Raw genomic sequence first — 17,149 nt, forward strand, 5'->3', positions numbered from 1 at the left:
GTACTATAAGTCACAATAATTGACAAATTAAAATAATTAAAAGATAAATGAAAAAGTTACAATCAAAGATAAACTTGTTTGAATCTCAAAATTTGAAAAGTGTCACATAAAGAGTACTCCCTCCGTCCCATTTTATGTGGCACCATTTCCTTTTTGGTTAGTCCCAAAAAGAATGTCACATTTCCTAATATGGTAAGTATTTAAAGGTACAATTCCTCTTTTACCCTTGTTGGTCCCACTTAATCTTAAAATAATACTCCAATACATTTATGAGGAGAGAGAAAAGTGAATCTACTTTTTAAAGGGCAATTTGATAAACATTTCAAAGTCTTTATTTATTTCTTAAACTCCGTGTCCGGTCAAATGTTGCCACATAAAATGGGACGGAGGGAGTATTATTTTTGAATTATTGGATCTAGGGTATACAACATACTCCGTACTACTACAAAGATTTGGAGACGTGGCAAAAAAAAATATGTGGTGTACATGTTTTGTAGTTCTGCATGAATGTTCACATGAAAAGACTAAAAGCTTATTTTAGCAAAATATCATTTAAAAAGTTGATTGACTTATTTGTCCTTTTTAAGTTCAAAATTTTCCTCCATATGAAAAATTACTATAAGATATAAATGTAAATTTATATTACGATTAAACAAAACATTTTTCTATTAGGACTAAATTCATTGCAGAATACATATTATCCTACATTCCTAATAATAATAGGATCATAACATTAAATCTATTTCAAGCAAATTAAAAATAGGAAATTGCTACACGTTTAGGGGTCGTTTGGTAGGCCGCATTAAAATAAATAATCAATATATTATGTATGATATTATTTAGTACTATGTTTGGTAGGAATTTGGGCATATGTATAACTAATTCATGGATTAGTTATACCTCCTACATGATATTATAGGGTGTATTACTAATACCTTCCATTTGGAGGTATTAGTAATACATTAGATATAATACCATGGGATAAGTATATGTAAAGATAAAAATATCTCTCAAATCATTTTAATTATTTTATTTATTTTCTTGATTTTATGTTTTATGTTTGTACTAGTAAATTTATTTAAATAAATTAGCTTACAAATTATTTAGAGAAAGTTATTTGTTACTACATAAATCCAACACAAATTAATACAAAATTTAAAATGTGAGTTGCTTAACATTAACTAATTAAAAGGGCAATATTTGTGTGGTTTCTAATTATTTGTATTTGAACAATTTATAAAATTGTATACATAATAAAACTACAACTTGCAATTTTTATGTGTAAATGTAGATGATTTATTCAGTTTTACTATTGTTTACGTCTTTTCAATTTTAAAAGTTGATAGTTTATCTTTTTTTAAAAAAAAAATAAAAATTGACATTTTGTAAGTAATCAATTTACTAAGATGACAATTATTATCCTCAAATAATTTAAGTGAAAAAAAAGGCAAACATGACAACAAAATTGTTCTTCTCATAGCTAGTTAGAAGGCCATAAAAAATAATATTGTCCGACTATTATTTACCTTAACCTAATTACATAATAATTCAAGGATATAATTGGAAAGGAGTTATTATTTTATAAAGTTTTAACCCAATTCCAAAATGAAGTTGGAACTAATGAACCAAACACTTGGTAAAAATAAACTCTGTATTACTAATTTCTGTATTATTAATCACTGCATTATTAATTTCAATAATAATAATCCCTGCATTATTCATTTTTGTATCAAACAACCGTTAATATTTATTTCAATCAATTTTCACGCACCTCATTGATAAATGGCTGATAAATTGTTACACGTTTAATATTTTATTTCAATCAGCACATCATTTATAATCTGGTGGCATGTCAATTCTACTTTATTATTATTATTTGGATTTGGATAAAGCTGTTTGTGGGGGACATTGTCATATGGACTAGTAAAGCTGACACATTCTAATTTTGTTTTTTTATTTTATTTTTATTACTATATATAATAGAATTCAAGAGAAGAATATTTTGATTGGACATATAAGTCAATTGATAAATATTGATTGGTTTTTGGGTCCAACAAAGAAAATGTACAATCTTAAAGCAAGAAGATACAAAGGCTTAAGGAAAGAAAAAGTAGTAAGTTACGAAAATGCCCTTGTCATACAAGAAGGCATGTTGATAAAGACATGCCTGCTTGTAGACTCTTCTACTAAGTAGTAAAATAAAAATAATTACGAATTAGAAAATATTGCTAAAAAAGTAAACCAGACAATTAATACGAAATCAACGCACAAGAATAATTTTAAAAAAATTGTAACAACGACATATGGTAACAAATGTCGAAGAGCAAGACACTACGGAGTCGTTTGGTACAAAGATTAATAATGCAGGGATTAATAATGATGGGATTAGTAATGCAGGGATTAGTAAAGCAGAAATTATTTTTATTAAGTGTTTGGTTCATTGTTTCCCACCTCATCTTGTGTTTGGATTAAAACTTTATAAAAAACTTCTTTCCAACTATACCCTTAAATTATTATGCAATTGGGTTAAGGTAAATAATTGCCGGACAATATTATTTTTTTATGGCCTTCTAACTAGTTATGAGAAGTACAATTTTGTTGTCATGTTTGCCTTTTTTTTCACTTAAATTATTTGAGGATAAATAATTCATCTTAGTAAATTGATCACTTACAAAATGTCAATTTTCAATTTTTTTAAAAAGATAAACTATCAGCTTTTAAAATTGAAAAGACTATAAAGAATAGTTTACACATAAAAATTGCAAGTTGTAATTTTAATATGTATTCAATTTATAAATTGTTCAAAATACAAATAATTAGAAAAACGTATATATATATATATATATATATATATATATATAATGTCATGTGGTGATATATTTGTCTTTTTAATTAGTTAATATTAAATAACTCACATTTCAAATATTGTATTTCTTTGTATTGAATTTATTTAGTAACAAACAACTCTCTCTAAATAATTTGTAAGCTAATATTTATTTAAAAATATATTTAGACTGATTTTAAGAGTCTCCACTTAATTTTTAAGAAAAATCAAGAAAACTACTATTTCAAAAGATTAAAACAGAAATCTAATGAAAATATTCAAAGGAGTTCGGGGGTTCGTATTAGCATTTCAGGAAGGGTTTGAAAGCACCCGAAATGTCCGCTAATACACGGTTATCCGACAATTAACTATTTGGCTAAATTCGTTTGACTTAACTTAAATTGAGCAATTTTATAGTTAGGACCATTCTAAGGGAAAATTTGAGAAAATATTAAGACGCTATATCTAAGTGCAATAGTTTGCAAAATTATATTATATATATATTTATTTATTTATTTATTAATCAGAGAAAAACGAGTTCTTAATTAGTTAATTTTTATTAATTTTTTTAGAAAATCGGTTCAGAATGGCTATCGTTCGGGAAGTTAAACTGTAGTAACCTTAAGATTAACAAGTAATAACAGGTAAACAAATATAAAATGATGAAGTAAAGAGCGAAATTGGGGCCCGAATCTGGTTTCCTGTCCACCTGGACCAGTACTTGGGCCTATTTTCGGTTTGGGCCAAAGGCCCAACTTTTGCCACCTTTGTACCTGTCCTAGACTAAATTGAATTTTATTTCTGTGGGCCTTAGGCCCATCTTTCACCTGTCCTAAATTCTAACAAGATAATAATAAATAAAGTGACGAAGGCTTAGGCCCAAAATAACAAAATATAAAGCTGAAATTTAGAGCATTTAGGCCCATTTCCCCATTTTCGTATACACTAGATGTATACAAGTACATGCAGTCCCATATATCAGCTCCGTACACATGTACATCCAATTCATAGGCCTGTTCTTCAATTTCCAATGACCCAAATGAAAGAAAGGATGACTCGATGGAAGAGTTGAGTCCATGACTCAATTCGAGGTGCAAGGGAGGGGCAAAGAAGTCCATAATGGACTCGAGAGGAATTTCACATGCAAACAAAGTAAGGCAAGGAATTAATACATTATCCAACTCAATATAAATATAATAAAAATAAAACATATAATCCTATTAAAGTAATCCGTACAGGGACATACTGAGTGTTAATAACTTTAAAGAGGTAATTAAAAGAATACACTGATTATTGGGAACCCAGATTAACATAATAGCTGGCAACATAAGTATATGACCCACAAAATGAATAAAAAATAACAACAAAAAAAAATGAAGGAGAGGATATTCATCACACTTCAAAACAACCAGAGAAAGACAAGTATATGCTATATTGACCCCACCCAATTATAATAACCAAACTAGGAACCCATAAAATCCATTCATTCATGAAAATTCCAACCAAAACTAAATAAACCAAGTGTATAAATAAGATGCTATCATAAATGAATGGATCAACACACGACTTTCATCCATCACTTATACTATACAAATTTGGAAGATACATTATACGACGATGTCAAGAGTAAACAAAATGGGTATGATCAAGTTAGAAATAGATCTGGGAGAAATAACTCGACCCTTTCCAAACATACATAATCGACTATGATCAGTTAAGCAAGGAGCAACTAAGAACAAATTTTAACTGTAAACTAATTAATAGGATCATTCAACATGAATATATATCAAGTAAATATATTTTCTAGCATGTAATCGATCGGAAACTTACTCGAACTAACATACTTCACTTAACCAAACTAACTCTTCTAAATAAAGGCCTGTAGCATCATCAACAGACCTCAACTAAACCATGGAATTCACATCAACAGACTAGGAATTTTATCATACTAGCTTAATATTTTTTATTTTTTATTGAAGGGAATGGACTGCTTGTATTGTATGTATTATTGGGAAGGGAATTTGGACCAAGTCCTGGCTGGAAGAAATTGACCCAAAATTGGGGACAAAAACGTGGCCAATTGAATTACAATTATAACCAACTTGGATTTTATAATTTAGCCATATTGAGTTATTTTAGAGAATTCGGCTAGATTTTATATAGGACAAATTAATATAAATTAATTAATGAGCTTCTTAATCTTAACAAAATGAAATAATTAACTTAATTATAAACTAATTAATTTGAAAATATAAACTATTACCAAACTAATTGAAAAAATATTTAACTAAAACTAAAATCTTTTTGAGACGATTTTCGAATAATCATAAAATATAATAATTATATACATAATTATGTAAAACATATATATTATCTAAAAATTATAAAATGTGACAAAACTAGTTAAAATAACTTGCAAACTATATTATTATTATTATTATTTTATTTTATTTTTTTGAAATTTTATAAAACTAATTATTTTAAATCGTTTGAAATTGAAGAAGCTTGAAATGAATAATTTATATAGTGGAGGTCCAAAATTGGGTGTCAACAACTGTCCCTCGTTTGACTTGGATTGATGAAAGAAACTCGAGGCAAATGAAATTGACAAATCCAATTTTGGCCGACCACATCTTCATCTTTTCAAAAAGGGATTTGGTACAGACTTTAAGAATTATGGCCGAACCTTGGAATCGGGTTTCCTACATATCTCAGGTTATATGAGAATTCAGGTCATTTGTAGTTCGATATACTTGATTCGACACACGATTTTGAAAGAAATCAAAAGCTATTCCGATGTCGGATTATGAAGAGATTGGGATGCTCGAGAATAAGATTTAAGAGCGAATATTGGAATACAACCGAGTTTTCAACACTGATCCCGCCTACATATCCCTCAACTTAGGGAATCAGGCTGCTTGTAGTTCAACTCGATCGGTTGAAAAGGAGATTTATTATGCTAGATCACCTTTGGTTCCGGAAAACTGACAAAGTAAGTCGAGTATGAAAAAGAGGTTTGCAACCTCTTAGCCATGAATGTGGCATGCTTCACACTCATAAATAAGAACTCACACTGACATAATTTCCAAAGCTCTTGATGCATTGTCACTCAGATTGGAAAGTTGCTTCTGGTGAAAAATCAAAATTTTCGGATGCGAAATCGAAACTGATAAACCTAAAGAAAAACCCATGTGCCTTCTGATAGGGGTGTGGTTTGATTGTGGTGGAAGTTGCTCTTCAGTTCGCGTCCTAAGAATTTAACACTCCTCTTTGAACTATGTCCCAGTTCGCTGCTAAGAAAAAGTTCCACGTTGTGCTGCATCCTCTTTGATGCCTTCTGCACCGTTCTGACTCTTAATTGTTCTCCTTGGACGTTTGACATCAACTTCCTCCAGTTTGACGTAAAGAAAATAAAGTTTGTATCTCATATTTGTAATATAATTCTTCAATGTACTCTTCCTTTGATGTCAAAGTAATAAAATAGGCTGATGTAATATGTTGATAGTTCTCTTGATGTCGTCTTTGCAAAGAAAAATGATGGATTTGATGTAGATTCTCCTGTGATGAGTAAATCTTTCTCTTGAGATGCATAACTCCTTCTCTTGCTATGCATGAATCCTTCTCTTGCGATGTATGAATTCATTTCACTCGATGCATGAATCTTTTTCCCGCGATGCATGAATCTTCTCTTGTAATGCATGAATCTCTTTTCTCGCGATACATGAATGTTCTCTTGCAATGCATGAATGTTCTCCCGCAATACGTGGATCTTTTCTCGCGATGCATGAGATCTTTTCCGCGATGCACGAATCTTTCTCTTGCTATGCATGAATATTCTTTTGCTATGCATGAATCTTTCTCTTGTCATACATGACTTTTTCCTCTTTCTATGCATGCCCTTCTTCCTCCTGCTATGCATGACATTTTTCCTGCAATGCATGACATTTTTCCCGCAATGCATGAATCTTTTGATGATGCCTTTCTGATACCAAATGAAGATAATGCTTCATCGAGCAACATATGTGATCTTCTGGGTATCTTTTGGATGGAGGTATTGTCTCAACCAACAATATAAATAAAAATGACCCTCGGAGTAGTGGTATCATCTTATTTGATAATACGATATAAATGACTCTCCGAGTAGTGGTATCGTTTCATTCAACAATACAATATAAATAACCTTTAGGGTAAGAATATTATTATATCTGATAATATAATGCAGATAAACGTCTTCCAGGTATCTCTAGTTGCTGGAAAATAATAATATTGCTCTCTTCGTGATTTTCGTTTGTTCCATCTCTGAACATAGTTGCAATATTCATTATGATCTTCGCTTTGTTGGGAATTAAATGAAATAATGTTATTCATGTTCCAAAATTTTTGATATAAGCAGCATAAAATATTTCCTGCATCCATATAAAAATTGTTAGTTTAAAATGAACTGATCTGTGTCGATCTCTGCGGTTGTCTGCTCCTTGTCTTGCTATCTTCGATTGATTTCTCCGATCTCCTGCGTCTTGATAGATAAGACAAAATATGTTTATGTAAAATAATTAGAACATGAATGAAAAGCTTTTAAGGAAAATAGATTTTCAAAAGTAATGTTTGGAAAGAGTCACTGCCAAGTGTCATGTCACGTCAAGCTTAATGAAGGTCATTTGGAGGTGATGTCTCGAGATCTATCTGATTACTTGCTGGGAAGTATTCAAAGTTGCTCTAAATTGCCGATAAACCCTGTTGAAATTTTGCAGCCATCCTCAAAATTTATGTCCCAGTTAACTATCTTGGATTATCTCGAACTGTTGGTGAGCAAATCACGAAATTTTTGAGATCTTCTCAAAAATCCTATCCCAACTGCAGATCTCAAAGTAACTTCAGTCTTGGTTTGTTGAAAAGATCTTCTTCCTAAGAAATTTTTAGTCTCTCTCAAAAATTTTATCCTAGTTTCTATCGTAAAGAGAAAAAATAGAAATTTTACGGGAGATATGACCGAGCCCTTGTGGCGCCTACGTATCCCATTGAGGCAAGAATCAGGTCAAACATAGTTCCCTTTCTCGAGGATTAACAAAAATAAGAAAATTACAAAGAAACCGACAGAGGCCGATATAGATCGCCTACGTAACTCATTCTTGAGAATTCAGGTCAAACGTAGTTCAGATACAAAGAAAACTATTAAAAGGGGATAAAGGGGTGACCGAGACCGACATAGGCCGCCTACGTATCTCATTCTTGAAAATTCAGGTCAGACGTAGTTCATTACATAGGGATAGATTCTAAACAAAACAATTACAAGCGAATAGAATAATTACAAGGGAATGACAAGAAAATACAAACTGAAACTTCACACATAGTATCTCTTGACAGCATCTGAGTTGATTGGTTTCGGCCATTCGGTGCCATCCATCTCTGACAGGACTAAAGCACCTCCAGATAACACTTTGCGAACCATATAGGGTCTTTGCCAATTTGGTGCAAATTTCCCTTTGTACTTAGTTTGGTGAGGGAAAATGCGTTTAAGGACCAGCTGACCGACTTCAAATATCCTGGCTCTTACTTTCTTGTGGAAAGCACGAATCATTCTCTGTCGATAAAGTTGACCATGACAAACGACAATCATTCTCTTCTCATCAATCAATGTTAGCTGGTCAATCTGCTTGCGAACCCATTCACCATCACTCAATTCAGCTTCTTGGATGATTCTCAATGTAGGTATTTCAACCTCTGCAGGTATGACTGCTTCTGTTCCATATACCAGCAAATATTGAGTAGCTTCAACTGACGTCCTGACAGTCGTTTGGTAACCCAACAAAGCATATGGCAGCATCTCATGCCAACCTCTGCGATTATCAATCATTTTCCTCAAAATCTTCTTTATGTTCTTATTAGCGGCCTCTACTGCTCCATTCATTTGGGGACGGTAGGTGGTTGAGTTTCGATGAGTAAACTTGAACTGTTCGCAAAACTAGTTAAAATAACTTGCAAACTATATTATTATTATTATTATTATTATTTTATTTTATTTTATTTTTTTGAAATTTTATAAAACTAATTATTTTAAATCGTTTGAAATTGAAGAAGCTCGAAATGATTAATTTATATAGTGGAGGTCCAAAATTGGGTGTCAACAACTAATTTATTTAAATAAATTTACTAGTACAAATATAAAACATAAAATCAAGAAAATAAACAAAATAATTAAAATGATTTGAGGGATATTTTTGTCTTTACATAGACTTATCACATGGTATTATATCTCATGTATTACTAATACCTCCAAATGGAAGGTATTAGAAAGGGATAAGGGTCTTAAAAATACCTCAACTTTGGTTGGATTTGCTGTTGCGATACTAAACTTTAATGAAGACCTATTATCTCCCTAGACTATTTAATACTGTATTTTTTACCCCTTGAACTATTTAATAGTGTATTTTAAAGGTATATATGTGTCCACGTGGTCACATTACTATTTATAATTTTGTATTATTTTTTATGTCCACGTGGGCAAATATATATGTTTAAAATACGGTATTAAATAGTCTAGGGAGGTAATAGGTCCTCATGAAAGTTTAGTATCGCAACAGCAAATTCGACCAAAGTTGGGGTATTTTTCTGACTCTTATCCCTATTAGAAATACATCCTATAATACCATATAGAAGATATAAGTAGTCCATGGATTAGTTATACATAGACCCAATTTCCTACCAAACATAGTACTAAATAATACCATACATAATACATGAACTATTTGTTTTAATGCGGCCTACCAAACGACCATACATGAATAACACTAATACTACGGCATACATGCATGGTGCTTTGGACTATCTCATGTTGAAAATTAAGCGCAAAAATATCAACTACAGTAAAACCTCACTAAATTAATACTCGGTTAATTAATAATCTCTCTAAGATAATAATTTCCTCTGATCCGGATTTGGGCCAATGGAAAAAATCACTCATTTCGATAAGATAATAAGATAATAAAATTTTCTGAAGATCCCTATATAAATATATGGTCCCATTAATATTATAAATTAATAATTCTTTAAAAGTACAAATATGTCTGAGAAAACTCAGTGAAATGTGATTATATTTTGTTCTTTTTTGTTAAAATTTAAATCTAGTAGAAGCTCATCTCTAACTTTTCTTATTGCATCCAAAAATTTCGGTGTTGTCTTTTCTAATTATGCCATAAAATTGTGAAGAGTTCTAGATTCAAGTGTTTCCTTACCCGTAATGGATTGCAAAGATATTGTATCATCTTCAACTTTATCAACAATATTATTTTTCTAATGATAGCAATAATTTGTTCTAAGCTCTGGACCTCTGGACATGTAACATCCATTTTATTGCAGTAACCGAGATCTTTAATCATGACCTCAAGTTTATGAACGACGTTTTCACAAGTGGATTCTTTGAGATTTCATCCCTGAACAATTTTTTCGGTGTCGACACACTTTTTAAATCAATAAATATTAATTTATCGATTAAATAGTATCTCTACAAAATAATAATATTCCATGATCTCACCTATATTAATTTAGAAAGGTTTTACTATACCTACTAACATTTTACCCCAATCCGCAACCTTTGTACCCTCTTATCTAAGGCCATATCCTTAGTCAGGGGCGTATCTAGAGGGGGTGTCGTGGGTTCACGTGAACTCATGCTCCCCTCTCTCATATATAGTAGTGTTATCTTTTTTTTAAAATATTTAAATTTAATTTTGTGAAGCCACGTTCAAAGTATCATATAATAATACGATGATGAGTGGGTGCACCTCTCTAAGTGAGAATAATAATTTAAATCTTTTATCTATCTCATCTTTTTGAGTAACACCTCTCTAAGTGGTTATCAGTTACACTTTTGGTGTTTCAACTATTTTTTCTTTTGTTTTTTCCTTCAAGTTTTCAAAATTTTCAAGTGTGTAACATTAAAAGTTCCTAAAATTTTTAGCACTAGAATATTTTATATAATTAAATGAAATGTGTGTTTTAAAATTATTATATATATTTTGGACCTATAATTTTTATAATCTAATGGTTCATATTAAGAACCAAAAAGTCCAATTGATCAAATTTATATTTAAGATACATTTTTTCATAACCGTACATCCATTTTATCGAAATCCTGAATACAGCTCCGTCCTTAGTGAGCAGCAACATATACTCACTATATATTGAAAAGTTAGTGTAATTATAAAATACGAATATTAAATTTTGTAATACCATCTTTTCCCATACTATTAAAATTGGTTTCTAATAACATTTTTGTACCTCATTAAACAAATATGATGTAATTATAAATAATACTACCTAACTTTTTTTTATGAATAGTTTAGTGTTATGTCACATTAATATCATTAATTTAAGAACATTTTAAATATTTTTGTATATGGTAGGATCTTTTGAATAAAGGGCAAATTCAAACAACATTTCTAAGCGCTTTTAATATAGTATAGATAAATAGATATTATTTAAATGTAAGTGTTTTGTAAATATGTATCCTGTTAATTGATAAAACATTGTGTTCATGATATATTATTAAATACAAAACTTTAATCATGTTACCTTACAAAAAACCATTTTTTGGTTGGTCAAATTGCATAGGGCCAAGCTGCTATTGACACTCCCATACTAATGCTCTCTAAACAAGAATGTCATCCATAGTGAGTCATGAACCCGCCTGTTGACGAATAAGCCAAGATTTCCCAAATCCTTGGGAGGTCATGAAAGTGAATCTTGGCTATGTCTGAAGGATTTAAGGCGTTGGCTCGAACCCTGACCTGATTGTTGTAGTTGACTAAGCCTGACCTGATTACTTAATATGGAATTAAACTCCACCTATATGTGTTCATTCACATTGGCAGTTCCACATACAGATAAAGGAGGAAGGTTGTCAAGGGTCAATTGAAAACAACCTATCTACCCCATAAAGGTAGATAGCTACTTCATCTTGTTTCAACCTGTTAAGTTCATGGTTTGGTAAATTCTCACAGCTACACAAGGAAGAATAAAAAGAGAATTTCGTTCTTCTGTCGTATCCTCCCTGTCTCCTCATTGAGCATTTGTCATGGTACATTAAAAGCTTATATAATCAACTTTTTTGTATTTCTTCAAGGTAATGACTCTGAAGTCTATGAGAATGAACAAAAGTAAACAGAAGATGGACTTGGAAAGTGATATACCATCCATAAAGGTTGTTATTGAAATGCTTATAAATTGAACAAAAGTAAACACAAACAAGTACTTAATTAAACAAAAGGCATACATCCACAATTGGTGGACTCAATTCTAGTTAAACAAAACACAAACAAGTCTATCTTGTGATATGCGCGATGAAAGAATCCAACTCTATTCGAGAAGTACCCCCTTTCTCTGTGGACTGCCTTACAGCTTCTCCCAATTCTTCTGCTCTTTTTCTAATCACATTTCCTTCTTCTGATGCCATCAACTTCCTCACAACATTCTCAATGGTGGATGCATTCACCAACTCCTCGCGTTTCCCCCACTCCCTCACAATCAGGCCTATTTTTAGCACTTCTGTCACCAAGAAACCATTTCTTGGTTGATCAGAGTGCATAGGCCAAGCAGCTATAGGCACTCCCATAGTAATACTCTCTATGCATGAATTCCATCCACAATGACTCATGAACCCGCCTGTAGACGAATGAGCCAATATTTCTGGTTGTGGTGCCCATTCTCTTACCACTAAGCCTACATCTTTTAATCTCTCCTCAAACCCTTCTGGCAGCTCAACTCTTCTATCTTCCCCTTTAAAGATATCTCCTCTATCGGCATCTCTCAACACCCATATGAACTTCTGTTTGCTTTGTTCTAATCCCATCGCGAGCTCCTTGATTTCTCTATCGGAAAATGAAGTTGTTGTTCCAAAAGATATATAAAGTACTGATCTTGGAGGTTGTTTGTTAAGCCAATCCAAACATATATTCTCCCTATTCGAGATATGATCGAATTTAGTAGGCAGAATAGGTCCAATTGCCCATTGTTTCTTGTTCATATTAAGTTCTGCTTGTGCCAGCAAATCAAGATACTTGCCTTCAATTACTCTGCTTGTATTATTAAGATCACCGGATCGAATATCTAGATAGCGTTGCTGAGAAGCTGATAAGTCCCTGATTTCATCTGTCATAATTCCTTCAAGGGAGGGTAGCTTTTTAAGCGATTCTTCTTCATGTTGGTCAGACATCCCAAAAAATAAGCTTATCAAACTGTAGGAAGTTAAAGCTGATATGCAATTAAACATATAGGATTCAGCATTGGGTAAAGAAGAAACATCGTGAACATTATAGGACATTAAAGGATCATGAACAACAATGACTCGTCTTGATTTTGATGAAATATCGCGTAAGAAAGAAGCAATGGGCTCGCGAAGAAGCATAGAGGCATTCCATGATGGTTGAAGATGTGATGGGAATTTGCTCAAGGCATTAAAATCAGGTGATGGTGAGGCAAATTCAGGAGTTGGGATGTCATGGAAGTGGACTTTGGCAAGTTCTGAAGGATTTAAGGCGTTGGCTCGAATCCTGGCTTGACGATTATGTGTGGCCGAGCCAACATAGTAGACAGGAAGACCATAGGAGGAGATTAAACATGAAAGTTGGAGAAGTTGGTTAAGATGTCCTTGAGCTGGAAATGGAACCATAACTATAGCTACTTCATCTTGTTTCAGTTTGCTAAATTCATGGTTTAGTAAATTCTCATCGCTACACATGGAAGCGGAGTTTTGTACTTGTGTTGGATCCTCCCTGTGATCTCCTAGTTGAGCTTGTGTCATGGTAGAAGCAAGCTTATCTATATTCATCCTTTTGTATTTCTATGAGAACTGAACAGAAGTAAACATATGTAAGACTTGGAAATTTTGATTAACCATCTATAAAAGATGTTCTTGAAGTGTTTGTAGATTGAACAAAGGTTAGCAGAAACACGCCATTTTCGCTCAAATTATAGCAAATTCAATCAAAATCCCTTTGAATTACTCGAATCATGTGTCAGCGTGTGAGTGAGTATGTATGTATGTAATAGGATAGAATAGGAAATCCAAACCTTTGAAAATGTGTGAAGATAAGAGGATAAGAGCAAATTCAGACCTTTGAAATGTTTGCTTGTGTGAAAGGAAGAGATATCCTGATCATTATAGGACATTAAAAAAATCAGGAACGACAACAACTCGTCTTGCTTGAGACAAAATGTCCCTAAAGAAGGAAGCAATGGACTCGCGAAGATGCATACAAGTGTCCCAAATCAAGGGGATCTTAGCTATGTCCGAAGGATTTAAGGCGTTGGCTCGAACCATGGCCTGATGGTTGTAGTTGGCTAAGCCAACATAGTAAACAATGAGACCATAAGAAGAAATTAGACAGACAAATTGTAGAAGCTGATTGAGATGGCCTAGCTTTAGAGAAAATGGATACTTTAGCATTTGATAACATGTTCCAAGTCATACATTATGATGGTGCACTTCCCAAATATATCAAACAAAATATGCAGATCTTATCTCTACTTAGTATTTTTCTTGAAACTATATTAATGGAATTTGATATGTTTAACATGGAATTTAACTCCACCTATATGAGTTTGTATGTGAGTTCGTTCACATTGTCAGTTCCAAATCCGGATAAAGGAGGAGATTGCCGTCGAGGGCAGGGGGGAAGTTGCAGTGTTATATGGGGGTTCAGACGAACCCACTGACTTTTACGTAGACCCTATAAACATACTAAAAAATCATGTACAAATATATTTAAATTTTGCATGTGAACCCACATCAAACTAAGATGTGTGGCGTAGTGGTAAGTGCGGGCAGCTTTGTTTCTTTGGCTGGGGGTTTGAGCCCCACTGGCAGCAATTTATATTTTTATTTAATTCAATTTTTCTGGATTTTTTTATTTTGAATTAAAAATGTGCTTTGTGCCTATCTTTTACCCTCCTTTAATTCAATTTTTCCTATATAGATTTTTTTTCTAAATTCTTTTTCAAACAATAAAATAGAAAATTGATAATTGAAAATATTAAAAAAGTAGTGTAATACTCCAAAACAACATCTGACTATTAATTTCAAAATAGATAATTGTAAGTAACAAAAATATAGTGTCATACTCTAAAACAACATCTCACTATTGATTTCTTTTGGAGCATTCAATAAAACGTTAAACCCAAAAAAAAAAAAAAATTAAAGTTAGGGTTCTAATTTTTACTACCCACTTCATTGCTACTGCTTGTTGTCAAAGTGCAGACCTATGCCCTGGTAAGTACTATTTACTCTTTTCAGTTCCTCCTCGGCTCTCCCTTTTCTCTGTTTTTTTTTTTAATTTGTCTTTACATTGTATAACAATTTATTCAAAGATCTTAGTTTTAATCTTTGATTTTAAGATTGTTCCACGTATTAATAATTGATTATATTAATTAAGTTATTGTTTGCTTCTCGGAACTTCAACTGCAAGGCAAGAGTGGCTCAAGGGTGAAGCAAGTAAAACCTTCCCTTTAGATCCCAACAATATTAATGGTGAATTTAATCATTTTAATTTTACTTAAAATAATATTGAGATTATAGAAAAAAATTGTTCAAAAGTTATACTAAAATATAACACTTATCTACCTTTTAGCATAAAATATTTTAGAACTTTAAAATAAATAACTCAAATCTTCATATTAATAAATGAAGTATTTGAAAGTGTACCAAATGATGCATCATTTCTATTTTCAAAGCATAACAACTTGTCGAGTGCAATTTTAATGATATGTTTGTAATATATATATTTGTAATTTAACGATTGTTATATTAGTCTAATATGTTGTTCTATTTTAGAATTTAGAACCCATAAACATCAAATCCTGGCTCCACCTCTAGTCGAGGGTTAATCAAAAACGACTTGTGGAATTACATTGAATTTGCTGTTGTTGTTGATATAATCATTAAGATTACCTGATGTGAAATGAAAATAGTAACTTACTAAACTTTTGGTATATAAAACAGATTTGAGTTATACACACTGATAGTGAATAAATACATTATGTTATAAAAGGAAAATAAAATATTTAAATTTAAAATCTCAAAAGATATTCATATTTCATTAATTAAAATTTTAAAAAACTATAATATATTATTAATAAATTCATAAGTAGTACTGTACTACTATATTTTATTACAGAATATTTTAGATATTTTTTCTTAAAAGTGTAAGGCTTCGGTTTGATTTTGTCTCAAACCACTTGTGTGTTTGAGCCACCGTTGATCATTGCACGTAAGATAAGATCTAAAATATTATAATTGACTTTGCTAGTTTGGTTACTAAGAATGGTGATTTCAGTTGAAAGAACGAAAAAGAAGGAAGAAATGGGTTTTTTCAGTTGGAAAGTTTGAGCGCTACTTCATGTTTTTTGTTAAATAAAATGCTTGCAATGGAACCAGCTGGAATGTAGTAATTGGGAATCGATCTCTCAACCTCACAGTGGAAAACAAACACTCAAACCAGTGAGCCATCCAATTATTTGTGACCGTGGGTTCATTTAGTTGCTATTTGATATATTTTACAAATTATACAAGTAGTTATATCGAATTTTGTCGGATGACCACAGGTTCAGGTGACCCATTTTTTTAACTTAAATTCGCCCCTGGTTCCAAGTCATACATTATGATGGTGCACTTCCCAAATATGCAGATCTTATCTCTACTTAGTATTTTTCTTGAAATTATATTAATGGAATTTGATATGTTTAAAATGGAATTTAACTCCACCTATATGAGTTTGTAGATGAGTTCGTTCACATTGTCAGTTCCAAGTCCGGATAAAGGAGGAGATTGCCGTCGAGGGTTAATCAAAAACGACTCGTGGAATTACATTGAATTTGTTGTTGTTGTTGATATAATCATTAAAATTACCTGATGTGAAATGAAAATGGTAACTTACTAGACTGTTGGTATATAAAATAGATTTGAGTTATATACATTGATAGTTACTAAATACATTAGGTTATAAAAGGAAAATAAAATATTTAAATTTAAAATCTCAAAAGATATTCATATTTCATTAATTAAAATTTTAAAAAACTATAATATATTATTAATAAATTCATAAGTAGTACTGTACTACTATATTTTATTACAGAATATTTTAGATATTTTATTTCTATCTTTGGCTTTTTATGATACCAAAGTCAGAGCTAGTGCTTTCAATATAAAATTCAACCAGAATAACATCATTGTAGTTAAAGACAAAATCAATCAATGTATAAATAAGATCGTTATAGTGATATAATTTTATATAACGCGTACTGATTATAATATGGTAAAATATAATATAACAT

General features: G+C 31.6%; 2 protein-coding genes across 2 annotated transcripts in view; one reads left to right on the forward strand and one right to left on the reverse strand.

The window, feature by feature from the left end:
- LOC125819047 (IAA-alanine resistance protein 1) overlaps window positions 1-17,149 on the forward strand; it is a 63,904-nt gene that overhangs the window by 36,343 nt on the left and 10,412 nt on the right. The gene's annotated exons all lie outside the window — the stretch shown is intronic.
- Window positions 12,142-13,688, reverse strand: LOC125819050 (zeatin O-xylosyltransferase-like). Its single transcript, XM_049498564.1, has one exon. The coding sequence runs from the start codon at window positions 13,647-13,649 to the stop codon at window positions 12,144-12,146; it is 1,506 nt and encodes a 501-aa protein (XP_049354521.1). The 5' UTR covers window positions 13,650-13,688; the 3' UTR covers window positions 12,142-12,143.

This window comes from Solanum verrucosum, unplaced genomic scaffold, assembly GCF_900185275.1.
Source record: "Solanum verrucosum unplaced genomic scaffold, falcon-dt-bn FXZP01000252.1, whole genome shotgun sequence".
Lineage (NCBI taxonomy): Eukaryota > Viridiplantae > Streptophyta > Magnoliopsida > Solanales > Solanaceae > Solanum > Solanum verrucosum.

What these genes read in the sequence shown, in the direction of transcription:
- LOC125819050 (XM_049498564.1), bottom strand. Translation starts at nt 13,649, where the DNA reads ATGAATATAGATAAGCTTGCTTCTACCATGACACAAGCTCAACTAGGA.